Source organism: Acyrthosiphon pisum, chromosome A2, assembly GCF_005508785.2.
Source record: "Acyrthosiphon pisum isolate AL4f chromosome A2, pea_aphid_22Mar2018_4r6ur, whole genome shotgun sequence".
Lineage (NCBI taxonomy): Eukaryota > Metazoa > Arthropoda > Insecta > Hemiptera > Aphididae > Acyrthosiphon > Acyrthosiphon pisum.
Genome location: NC_042495.1, coordinates 99398750 through 99412888, shown reverse-complemented (window position 1 = coordinate 99412888; position 14139 = coordinate 99398750). Strand labels below are relative to the sequence as shown.

At 32.9% G+C, this 14139-nt stretch overlaps 2 protein-coding genes across 2 annotated transcripts; both read left to right on the top strand.

The window, feature by feature from the left end:
• Positions 1 to 1196: 1196 nt before the first annotated feature.
• Positions 1197 to 2660, top strand: LOC103310342 (glutathione S-transferase 1-1-like). Its single transcript, XM_008188328.2, has 3 exons — positions 1197 to 1733; positions 2098 to 2262; positions 2344 to 2660. Exons 1-3 carry the CDS (start codon positions 1608 to 1610, stop codon positions 2512 to 2514), a joined length of 462 nt encoding a protein of 153 aa, XP_008186550.1. The 5' UTR covers positions 1197 to 1607; the 3' UTR covers positions 2515 to 2660.
• A 4832-nt stretch (positions 2661 to 7492) lies between these two features.
• On the top strand, positions 7493 to 13736 carry LOC100167788 (glutathione S-transferase 1-1-like). Its single transcript, XM_008188334.2, has 7 exons — positions 7493 to 7520; positions 8712 to 8721; positions 9514 to 9655; positions 9730 to 9797; positions 12495 to 12642; positions 13295 to 13459; positions 13542 to 13736. The coding sequence occupies exons 1-7, from the start codon at positions 7493 to 7495 to the stop codon at positions 13734 to 13736; spliced, it is 756 nt and encodes a 251-aa protein (XP_008186556.2).
• The last annotated feature ends 403 nt before the right edge of the window (positions 13737 to 14139 follow it).

The window sequence follows — 14139 nt, the reverse complement described above, 5'->3', positions numbered from 1 at the left end:
GAGGTTACAAATTTTAAAAAGTTGGTTACAAAATGGTTACAAACTAAAAGAAAAATTATGAATTTAATTTCGATCGATTTGGTTAAAGTGGGGGGGGGGGGCTGGCGTGAAGTTGGCCCCTCATTGAGAAACCAGTTATAACTTTTGAACTACGAAGTTACAAATTTTGAAAACTTGGTTACAAATAGTTACAAATTAAAAAAATTAGGTTACAAATATTTTTAAAGTTTAAAAGTAAAGTGGGGGGGCTAACTTCACACACGTGATATAGTGTCATGGGTATATGCGATCAGTTAGTGGGCTGTAGTAGACAAATCGCCCAGCAAACAAGAGAACCAAGTTCGATTGTTTGATTTGCAAAATCTAGATTTTTGACGATATACCCTGAAGAAGTTAACAGTATTAACTTCTGTAGTCCGCAATAAACAATGTAGACCGGCCACAGCAGGTATTCTCTTCCTTAACTCCGGAAACCTTGCTTCTCACGTACATGACAAGATATTGCCAATATCTGCGCTGATATCTTTATTCATTATTACTCTACCTCATACATACTTGTTGCTTTCATTTGTCTTCTATTTATATCTAACGATCTCTCCTATATCTATAATTATTGATATTTATTATATGCATGCACTATATTCATTATAACCTCGTACCAGAGTTTTGTAATCATTAACATTATATTTTTAAATATATGATATTTACTTCTTATTTGTACACAACTTATATTCTATATTGTGCAAACAAATTCATCAGAAACAGTAAACCAAAAATATAATTTTGTGTATTATAATAACATTCAATATTTTGGTACAACTCGTATAGCTATCTAAAAAATGTTATAACTTCAACTCACCTCTCCGACAAAACAAAGTCACCGTCTTGTATTACCGGCATAGGCGGTGTAGTGTCTTTATAATTTTTCTGTAAAATAACAACGATTGTATTGAACATCGTACAGCGCAGGTGGTAAGCCAACATAATAAGACAAGTTATTTTCGAAAACTTACTTTGAGGAAATCTTTTGTATATTGTATATTCATCGAGAAACGTATATTTATGAAATTAATTTCCAAATTCAAAGCTTCGAGAGTCAACAAAACGGATCTACATGGTGGGCTCATATTATCGTAGAATAAGTCAATGTCCTTTCTACAAATATATTTTAAAAACTTACTTTCATAACAATATTGGAGTATTGGTAGGTACTTATATAAGATAATTATATAATAAACAAAAAAAAATCGGGAAAAAAGTGGTATTGCGTACTGGAAAATTACTTTTAAAAAAATCACACCCTGGTTGTCGTAAGTACGATGAGATTATATTACCTATACTAGTATTATAATACGTCATAATAATTACAATATCATAAGTTCATAACTAATAATGGTACTAATCATAAATATAATAATCACAAATTATTTATTATATTTGAACAATAAACATTATTTGTTTCCTTTTTAGATTTTAATTCAGCACATTATTATAATGACTTCTACTACAAGTTTAGACAAATTTTACGAAGATTCAATCTGTTAATAATTTAATAGCAAGACAAATAGGTCAGCTACACTATTACTACCAACCTATGGAATTATGCGATGCGTTGCGACGGTGGAAAAGACGATCATTCTCTGTACCCCGATGACCCGAAAATTCAAGCACAGGTCAACCAAAGACTGCATTTCGACAACGGCACCCTGTATCTGGCTTATAAACGTCAATACGTGAATATTCACATCATTATTATTTTAACGGTCAATTAGCAACAGTTATTAATTTATCACTGTCGTTTGACGTGATGGCTTCTTCACTCGGTTTTTTTTTTTAACACTTGAATCAGGTACCTGGTACCTTCCTTGCATTTCTTTCGCACACTGCACACACTGAATATCGTCGTTCCTACCAATTTATTATTAAACGTTTTACGTGAAATCTGCCTATATGATTTATGATCAACCGATTACTGTTACTACGCATAATATCATTATGCTGTAATATTCGTTTAGGCTTGTTGTAATAATACTATGACCAGAATAGCGGCGAACCTGAAGTAAAATGAAAAAAAAAAAATCGTTTTTCATTTTACAGATCCCGTGGATTTACAATAGAATAGCGAAAACCGAAGATAGAGAAAAAAATATCCACGAAGCGCTCGAGTTTTTAGAAAATGTTCTGAAAAAATCTCCTTGGACAGCCGGTGATTCAATGACTGTGGCCGATTTCGCTTTGGTCGCTTCCATTTCGACCTTTCAGGTATTTTCTGAAGAATTTTTTGTTCACCTTATTGTTATAATTTGGACACACATTTAACATACATTTTCAAATTTTCTTTAGGTTTCCGGTGTTGACTTGAATAGTTACAACAATATAAATAAATGGCTTATAAAGTGCGCGAATACAATGAATGGATACAAAACCGCTAATCAAATGGGAGTGGATTTAACCATATCTCTGTTAAATAATTTGGAAGAATTTGATGATTTAAACCAAACGCATAGTCTATAATTATTATAATATACGTTTATAACTACCAAATTTTGGTATCGTGTTTTAATTACAACTTTTTTTCTTTGTTATCACTATTCAATTGTATAATATAATATTAATTATTACTTTTTACAAATTTTAAATTATAAAGATAATTTCATTTGTACGAAATTACTAATATCATAAATTGGCTGGTAGGTGGTGCGTATAGTTTATAACCTAATGATATTAAATAATATTTGGATAAACTTTTTTTAGTTTATATTAGGCTATCTGATAAATCGTAAAATATAATTGCTGTTAAAAAATAAATAAATATTAATTATAAATCATTATGTGTTTATATCGATATCGTTCCGTGTTATTTATACTTACTGAATACGGAGTGGTTATATCCGTAAAAACGATAAAACTATCCAGCCGTAATCACGGTGCCAGTAAAAGTGCTCAATTGTGGATTCTGAGAGTAGCGAGGAAGCTAGTGGCTTTACAATAATTGTGCTTATATCGCTATCAATTAATATTTTATATTGCGTACTTAACTGTAATTACTGATCTCATATCCATTGACAAAACACCTGATTATATTATCTACAGCGTGTAACGTGTAACAGGAAAATCTGACGAATGAAATAACTCTAGTTATAATCAATATATTTTAATTTTTTTTTTTTTATATAATTTACAGATGCGTGTGGCTTACGTTTAGTATAACATTTTTTTGAATTATTCAAAATATCCAATTTGTAAATCTTATTTTTATAAAAACATTAATTACAAAAACATTTATTTAAGTCATGCAGTATATTATTTATAATATATACAATATTATATATTCATAAATTAAGTTGTACCAGTTGTATAACAACATTTTAAATTAAATAAACATAATTTCTTTTAATATTTTATGAGATTTTTTAAGTAGGTACCTACTTGATAAAATCTTAATTTTTTTAAATAGTTATCAGTTTTTACCTAAATGGTATTTCAAAGGCCATCAAATGTTCAAACGTCTATCAAAAACTAGGAGCCCCCACCTGGGCTCAGGTACTATCACACTTCTACCAACACTGTAGAGGTCTGAGAACTACACTTAGTATTTTTAATTGTAATGTTGCTGTATTTAATCATGTATTTATTTGTTTGTCGGAAACTTGGTTGTGTGACAGTATTAGTGACTCAGAACTATGTATGTCTAACTATATAATATTTAGATGTGACGGAAATATTTCTACTAGCAATCTCATTAGAGGTGGAGTGCTTATTGCCATCCGTAATGATATTCTTTCCTCTTTACTAACTATCTCTATCAATAGCGTTGAACATATATTCGTACAAATCTCAATTAATAATACAAATTAAATTGTAGGCTTCATCTATATTCTCCCAGTTCCCATGGTATTTTTTCTGAGTCCTTTAATTGAATCAATTCAATCAGTCCTTTTGACCAACAGTGACTTTAATACTCTGTGGTGATTCAACCTACCAAATATTTCTTGGGATAATTATGAATCCGGCCCAACTTATATCTCATCATCGAGTCACTGTTTCTTTGAATCATTTGCTTTCTTTAACCGTTTTTAATTAAATAATGTGCCCAATCACTTAGGGAAGCTTCTTGATCTCGAATTCTCTAACATCAATGCCCTCAAAATCTTTAAATCTACCGCCGTTGCAGTCCCATTTGATCCTTCGTACCCAGCACTTCAAATAGTTTTCTCTTTTAACAGTTAGTCCTCAGTAATTGATGTTTCCCATACCTATTATAACTTTCATAAGGCCAACTACCCACAAATATTTAACTACTTGGAGACTTTAAACTGGGCCGAAAGAATAAATTTACTTGACAATGATTCAGCTACTTACGCCTTGTATGATGCACTATACTATTGCATCCTAAACTTTGTCCCTATTCATAAGTATGTAAAACCTACTTTCCTAGCCTGGTTTACACCAAAACTTAAATCAATTGTCATAGCTAAAAGGCAAGCTCATGCTCTATTTAAACAGTCTAATAACCAACATCATTATGCTCAGTTTTCCTACCTCCGTGCACAATATCAGTCTGAGTCAAAAAAAGTGCTTTAAAAACTACACTTCCCGATTTTAGTTTGATTTAAAGCAATCCCAAATCTTTTTGGAAATTTGTTCGAAACCTCAGGTTAGCAAATAATATTCCCAACGTAGTCCACTTGGATGAATTGTCTTGCTCTGGTCCACATGATATTTCCAACCAGTTATCTAAGTACTTCAACTCGGTTTACTCAACCTCCACCATCAACAGTGAAACAGATCTCCCCACTTGTGTATTGACTTACCCCAGAATTGCTCTTTTAGTTTTTCTGATATTAAGTCTGGTCTAGTAAAGTTAAAAGACATGTATTCTGCAGGGCCAGATGGACTTTCGGGAAATTTCCTTTTTAATATTAGTTCTTTTCTCTGTGTTCTATTGTGGCTAATCTTCATTCGCTCTTTACATAAAGGGGTATTACCATCCATCTGGAAGCTTAGCTCCATCACTCTCATTTTCAAGTCAAGTGATAAATGCCATGCCAGAAACTACAGGTCATTTTTATCCTAGGGCATATAGCTAAGCTTTTTGAAAAGTTCGTGCTCAAAGATATTCTACCTTCAGTTAATCCGACTAATAATTTTCCGTCAAATCAGCAATGAATACAACTGTCTCCTGATACAAGATGAACTTAATGCTCTAGTCAATTAGTTTGAATCCATAGGTCTTAACTTGAACGTAAATAAATGTCAATCCATGACATTCACTAGATCCCACTCTTTGATTCACCACCCCTACTCAATTAATAATATCAATCTAACATTGATTAGTCAAAAGGAAGACTTGGGGGTTCTATTTTCCTCTGACCTTAATTTTCACCATCATATACTATCAATAAGTTGTAAGGCATTTAAGACTTTAGGATTTGAAAAACGAATATCGTCAGACTTTAAGCTTACTTCTCCGCTGAAGGCTTTCAATTGCTCATTAGGACGACCCTTGCTTGAATATGGTTTAGTTCTCTGGGATCCTCATATACCCTCTGACTCTTCTATTATTGAGCGTGTCCAAAAGTGATTTTTATCTTATATTGGTAACACGTTGAATATTACACCCCCGGTGCATGACCACTCACCAGTTCTCTACGAGCTCAGTCTTTCAACGCTAGCTGACAATAGTTGTCAGTAACTTGATTTTTATCAAGAACCTCATTGACGGCTCTGCTAACACTCCTACACACCTGTTCTTGATCAACTTTCACGTCCCTCCACGTCAAATCCGCTCTACCGACACTTTGTCTATCCCTATTCACACCACCAACTATAGCTCGAACAATCCGATTCACCCCATGATAACGTACTTGCTAACGTACACTCATCGCTTTCACTCTAACTTAATAATCTGGTTCCGTTCCACTTCCGCTGATTTGCTATTTGTATGTAAGATCTAACTTTCATTTACTGTATTTTGGGCTACGCCCATATTTGATAAATATAAAATAAAAATTGTATTATAATAATTATATTACACTGAAATAAATAAATAAAAATAAATTTTATAATAGGATTATTTAATAATAGTTTACGATTCTGATAAAATGGAAAGTCGACGATTAAATAATGGCAATATCATATAAAAAACTAAAGAATATAAATCAAGTTTAAATTTTTATGAATTTTAATATTTACCAGTTTCTGGTTATTCAGTGGTAACGAAAGTTTTTATTCGACTTATGAATTGTACGTATTCCCATTTGTTGAAAGCAATGTTTTGTGCTTTAAGTTTGTAATTAAAAAAAAAAAAAAGGCGCATAGGCCCCTGTAAGTTTTTTAGACAATATGTTTATTTAACACGGTTTGTTTAAAACGAATAAATGTGCACCTGTGAAGAGTTCCACGTAATACAATATAAAAATACACACACCTATGTTTTTACGGTAAACGAATAACTATATTATGATTATTATTACACAAATAAGAAATAATTAATACGTATCTGTGACCTGTTTCATACAATATTTTACATTCCTCAATATATACTACTTATTTTTGTATAGAGTACCTATAGGTTTAATACATAATCATTGTATATATTGATCATTTTTACCTAAAAGTTATCAAAATATAATATAAAAAGAGTTTTATTTCTGGTTACGCCAATGGTTATGCTCCCCTAAGTTCTACGTACATGATTGCCACGAAGTTCGGGGTCACGCGTCGGTGAAAATAGTGGAGAGGCTTTAGGGGCTAAGACTTCTTAAACATTGTTCTAGCTCCCCCTCGGAACATGTCAAATATTTCATAAATTCGTTTTAAGTTTGTACAGTAATATTATAGTACAACCTTAGCCCCCCAAAATCTCAAACGCTATTTGTGCTTATGGCATGCTGAATGCTATTCAAAACAAAAGTAAATAATATGCTTTCAAAAGAGTATTTATAGTAAAATAATTAAGTTATTTTCCGTTCAAATTTTGATCACAATACGACAAAAAGTTCAATAATGGATTCCAATTCAAAATTTGATCAATGCACGTTCTCTACATAAAGTCTGGTTTTAATCAAATTTTAAATTTTACTCGTGGGCTACATAAAATGTTATGAGTTCTTTGGGTGTTAAAACCACTGGTCTAGGGCATACTATATTACTATATAATATAATATCGTATTGAAGTGTTGCGGTGCGGTATTGGCGACAAACCATCCTCGGACAAAATATTACATCAACGTCCTTCGTAACATTCTAATATTCTTTATTATAATCGAAAACAAAATCAACTGCACATATGCGTTTAATACAATATATACAACAACAACTGAACAAACAGAATGGCTTGTAAAAATCATTGTTCTTCTCATTTTATAATTATTGTTGGTCGCTTAAGGTTGTAAGTTGATATATTGCTATAACATCGTAACAGTTTTCTAAAAAAATGACTTCAACGTTATTAAAGTATAATGTCATACTTATAGTACTATGCATCGGAATGACATTAATTCACAGTTCGTCAGGAGGTAATTATTATTTTTATGTATAAAGTAAATATTTTTAATTCAGATTAATCATTCATATTAGATAATTGTATAACGTTTATAAGATAAACAAAAACCAGTAGTGTTATATATAGTGTTCAATGGTTATGAATGTTATGCGAATCAGCCACTTAACATAACCGTTTAATCAGGAATCGTATAGAATATGACTCATCAATGATCATAAAATATCTACTATGTACTTACTAGAAGTATGTCAATACATTTTAACATTTTTCAATCTCAAGGATCAAACTCAGAACGAAGATTGTTCAACTTTTTAACTGCATTTTTTATCTCAGACAGTTGCATCATTTTAAAGAAATATTATGATAATGTTTGTTTGTTTGTTTTTAACTGTAGACTTTCAGTACCTATATTTATCTGAATGAACAATGCTTATTAAAAAAAAAATATATCACGTGCTTATGTTTTTTTTGTTACTTCAAAACTTACGAGGAACCATGTATTAAATGTTTAAGCTTTTAGGCACTGTGAAAATTGTTTTATAAATAGTTGTAAAAATAAAAATTGCAAATTTCAAACGTATAGTATAAATATATCAAAAAGTTTAAAAATATTTTGATCATTTTATCATGTACAGATAATTAAAAGGAATATTATATTTCCAAATGTCATAAACATATTAACTTTACACTGGTCAAAGTGATAAAATTATTTGTCGACAATATTAAAAAAAAAAATCTTTTGACTCTTGATAGTCGACAAATTTTAATCATTAAGTCCACAATTAAAATATCAAGAAAACCTTTTTAATGTGCCATAGTTTATATTATTGACTTAAAAGTTTAAAAAAAGGTACTTAGATAAACAAGATGATTTGTATGACAGAGACCTTTAGTAGGTTAAAAAATATATATATTTATTATATATTTGTTATATAGATAAGTTGACGCTAGATAACTAGTGGGACGAAAATTAAGGCTATCTTCTTCTAAATAATATTATCTATGGATAAATATATTCATTATAACATTAAAACAGATATCTTAAGCGTAAAATGGTCGGATAAATAATAAGACATGGAATAAACTTGAAGAAGATTGAAAACCCCAAAACGTTTTAACTATCTATTATATATTAATTCTAAATAACGATAAACACAAAGTTGAGTAACATGTTTATTCTAAATAACAAATTTATTTTTTTCAGAAAAAGACAAGTAAGTAATTTACAGAAATGCTGTACGCGAGATTTCTGATTCCAATGATTACCCTCTAAAGACTATCCAAAAATTAACTTGACTTACTTCTTAAAATGAAAAATGAATTTGTTTATATCACGATAATTAAGTTCACAGTTAAGTTAATGAAAAGCCAAAAGTAACTAGTTAATGCCCAGCCTTGTGAAATATTATTAATTTTAATTTTAGAATCCTAATCATTTGGACTTATTTTTGTCTGTTTAATTATAATAAATTAGTATTATTTTTTCTTTATGATAATAGTAGTAAAGATTTTTATAATCAATAATACCTATCATATATCGCATAATTGACGTATGTAGTGATACCGTAGCCGACTTATTTGTTTTGTTATAAAATTATTAAACTGATTGAATCTTCGTGAAGTTCGTCTAAACCTGTAGTACAAATCATCATAATATTAATGTATTGGGTAAAGGTCGAGTGTTTTCCAACGCGCGGCTATGATGTTCTCAGGCATATGACGAGATATTCTAAAAAAGAAACAAATAATATTTATTGTATATAATTATGATTAGTACCATTATTAGTTATGAATTTATGATATTGTAATTCTTATAACGTATTATAATACTAGTATACATAATATAATCTCATCGTCATTACGACAACCATTGTGTGATTTTTTTTAAAGTAATTTTCAAGTACACAACCACATTTCCCCATATTTTCTTGTTTATTATATAATTATAAGTATTTACTCAATATTCCATATTGTTATAAAAGTAAGTTTTTAAAATATAATTGTAGAAAGGATATCGACTTATACTTCGATCCCATGAGCCCGCCATGCAGATCCGTTTTGTTGACTCTGGAAGCTTTGAATTTGGAAATTAATTTAATAAATATTCGTCTCCCGGCTAATAGAAAACGTATAGAAAATTTCCTCAAAGTAAGTTTTCGAAAATATGTTGTTTTTACCACCTGCGCTATATAATGTTCAATACAATCGTTGTTATTTTATAGAATAATTATAAAAACACTAAACCACCTGTACCGGTAATACAGGACGGTGACTTTGTTTTGTTGGAGAGGTGAGTGTTCAAGTTATAACATTTATAAGATAACTATAATACGAGTTGTACCAAAATGTTGAATGATATTATATACCGAACATAAAATTCTTTTTTTGGTTTACTGGTTCTGATAATTATGTACATAAAGTATGGTTTTTTTTGCACAATATAGAATATAAGTTTTGTAAAAATAAGAAGTAAATAACCTATACATTTAAAAAGATAATGTTAATGATTACAAAACTATGGTACGAGGTTATAATAAATAGAGTGCACGAAGAAAACAAATATCAATAATTATAATTCGACAAATGGTATTAAAAATTGAAATTAGATAATTAGAAGAAATAAAATACAATAAATAGGATTATTCTTCTTAAAAGACGCAAAATTAGTACTTACGAATCACAACTTTATAAAAAATTCCTTATTCCAAATTCAAAACATGGGTCGACTATTCTAGTATTAAGTTACGAATGTCACAGTCACGACCCCGATCCCGGACAGGCCCCCAAAGTTTATGTGGGATTTGGGGTGACCGATCAATAGTAAATAAAATATAGCGAGTATAATCGTTCTTGGTTTCAACACTTTATTATTCGTATAACACATTTTAAACGTACTTAATAATTACAGCATAATTATTAATTACAACACAAATATTAATTAGACAATATTACATCACAGCACACGCACTTTTTCAACTCTGACAAGTCATGACTCTAGTACTCTACCCGTACCACACACACACTCCACGCACCAGGTCGACATCTAGTGCTGCAGACCCACATGTATTATAGATTAATATAAATATATAGATTACCTAACTAAGTCTTATTTTTTATTATTAACTAGAGAAACATTGCTGGAATGTGAACAGGGCTGACGCTGGACATTGAATATTTTATTTAAATCCTCTGACTATTCAGTTGTCTGTTTGTGATGTGTGACCTCGGCGTATGAACGTCTTTGAGTAATGAATGGAAGCCTTGAGACTTTGGAGCTGATTAAGATGAGCTGGACTTGATATATAGTGAAGAGATGATTTCTTTAGATGGTGTTTAAGATGGGGCATTCTTTGTAAGAAATTGTATGAGCCCCTGCGCAAAGTGCACATTTGGCCGAGAGAGTACAATCCTCGATCGATGGTCGACGGAGTCGGGGATGTTCGATGTAAGCTAGGTAGGTGAACGTAATGGCCATTGCATGAAGCGAGTCGTCATGTGTGTAAACTGTAAAGCGACACCCAGGCTATACGACTCAACTATAATAATTGTGCGAGAGGGCTGCACAAGAAGCCGGCGGACGTGTATACGCGTATGTGTGTTTATGTGCGCACGGACGGCGACCTACACGTAACCTGTCGTGTTCGATTACTTGCGTCACAACAATCAAATACGGCGTGGATAGCCCTGTAAAGGAGGGAGAGAGTGGACTGTATATTTGGGATGGTTCAGAATGCGATTAATTTGAGTTCTAAGATGATGAGTATTAGGGTGACCGTAACAACAATGTTTTTATATGTATGATGTGCAGAACGATTTATTAAAGATGTTCTGCAGAAAATAAACTTAAGAACTAAGGTTAGTATACATGAGGCACGATCACATACGAACGGCCGAGGCAATCGAATAACACAAAATATAATAATAATACAATAGTAGGTACGTCGAACAAATTACGAATAAATCAAAATAAAATAGTAAACAAATGATAAAATGATAACGTGTGTACGACCTGATACCGGATGGTTTGTGTTGACAACACGACGATGATGCTGCAGGTGACCTGGACGACGAAGTGGGCTGGGTCGAAACACTTGTACTGCCGTCGAATTGGACGAAATGGTCGACGGTTGACGTGTGGAGGTGATCCAAAACTGGACGACGTGAACGTTGATCAGGATGATCGAACGCGATACTTGCCGGTTGCAAAATTTGCACACGCAATACGAGCGACGCGCGTACGTTCGTTGTTGCGGCGTAAACAACAACAAAAAATTATAAAACAACAGAGCACGGTTCGCACTGCGTAAAACGGGTGGGTGGAAACACGTGGTTGTGACTGAGCAGGGTTCGGAATCACACGGTGAAAGTCGGGCGAGCGACAAAACTAATACAATGTTTGTGAATCGAGACACAGGCGGTCGAGAGACACAAACTGTCGGCACTACGTACGGCGCGAAACGAGGGAGCACCAGCGGCTCGATCTAAGGAACCACGTGGATGGTATAAATTACCGCGGGTTCGTGGTCGCACAGCGAAATGATCGGGCGGGCGACGGATACGAAAACGAATGATTCGTAATTTTCGGCACAAGGCGGCCGTGACTCGAATCGTGGACACAAGGATGTGCACGACGAGTCGGTGAGCACGAGGACTGGGATGCACGGAACAAAAAAGCGTGTATTGACGGCGGCGGCGAACCGGATCGCGACCGTAACAGCATACGGCTAACGCGACAAATTGCCAAGACGGCTGGTAAACGACAAAGTTTGTGGAGGCGGCGGACCGGTCGCTGGAGGAATGACTGCGGCGAGACCGTCCCCTCTCCGATGGTACAAAGGTCGACTTAACGGCGCGTCGGCGATAGACTCCAGGATGGCAAACATTGCGACCCGGGACGTGACGGCCACGTCACGCGAAATTTAAAAATAATGAATTTGGTATCCAACAATAATAATACATTTTTTAATAATTTACGTATTCATTTCAGTCATGCAATCATCGTGTACTTGGTTCGAGAATACGGTGGAAAAGACGATCATTCTCTGTACCCCGATGACCCGAAAATTCAAGCACAGGTCAACCAAAGACTGCATTTCGACAACGGCACCCTGTATCTGGCTTATAAACGTCAATACGTGAATATTCACATGATTATTATTTTAACGGTCAATTAGCAACAGTTATTAATTTATCACTGTCGTTTGACGCGATGGCTTCTTCACTCGGTGTTTTTAAACACTTGAATCAGGTACCTGGTACCTTCCTTGCATTTCTTTCGCACACTGCACACACTGAAATCGCCGTTCCTACCAATTTATTATTAAACGTTTTACGTGAAATCTACCTACATGATTTATGATCAACCGATTACTGTTACTACGCATAATATCATTATGCTGTAATATTCGTTTAGGCTTGTTGTAATAATACTATGACCAGAATAGCGACGAACCTGAAGTAAAATGAAAAAAAAAATCTTTCATGAAGGATGAGTCTAAAGAAGATTGAAGCAATGGTTTTTCTACAAGGCCTAACATAACCATATGTTGAGGCCTTTATTAAGTAATCGTTTTAATTACAAATTCGAGTAATTTCATTTTTAGCAATTTATTATTGGACAACATGGTGAAAAAACCATTGTATAGGTATCCTTAACACAAATTTCTCAAAATATTCTCAAAAACTCCCAATAAGAGGTTAACAAAAAAACCTTGAGGATTCGATCGATTATTATAATTATACGTGCATATAATAGATTTGCAGTGGAAACACTTTTTCATTTTACAGATCCCGTGGATTTACAATAGAATAGCGAAAACCGAAGATAGAGAAAAAAATATCCACGAAGCGCTCGAGTTTTTAGAAAATGTTCTGAAAAAATCTCCTTGGACAGCCGGTGATTCAATGACTGTGGCCGATTTCGCTTTGGTCGCTTCCATTTCGACCTTTCAGGTATTTTCTGACGAATTTTTTTGTTCACCTTATTGTTATAATTTGGACACACATTTAACATACATTTTCAAATTTTCTTTAGGTTTCCGGTGTTGACTTGAATAGTTACAACAATATAAATAAATGGCTTATAAAGTGCGCGAATACAATGGACGGATACGAAAATGCTAATCAAGAGGGAATCGCTATAACCAAAGCTCTGTTAAATTATCTGGAAAAATTTGATGATTTAAATCGACCGCATCTTGATAATATATATCGATCTGATAAATCTTAAAATGTATTTGCAGTCAAAAAATAAATCAATCTATATCTTAACATAGTATTAAACAAAGCCCCTTTTTCTCTCTGTATGCTTAGAATTACGCAACGGATTTTGATAATGTTTTTTTTAATTGATTGAGTAATTCATGAGGAAAATTTATATGTATATAACATGCATAATATAGTAGAGAAAATCTGCCCCTTTTGGAACGAAGTTCTTTATGGGGCGTTAGGTGGATGGGAGTCGCTGGAAAAAAATCGCAACACCGAAAAGTGTAACAATGAAAAACGCAACATCAGTGTTTCCAGGTTTGGAAAGAGGGATGATCGTACCGCGTCTTCAAAATTATCGTATGTCCCCACTAGGATCGTACCATCTGGCAACACTGCGGTTCCATTCGCGTAGGCTACCCAAC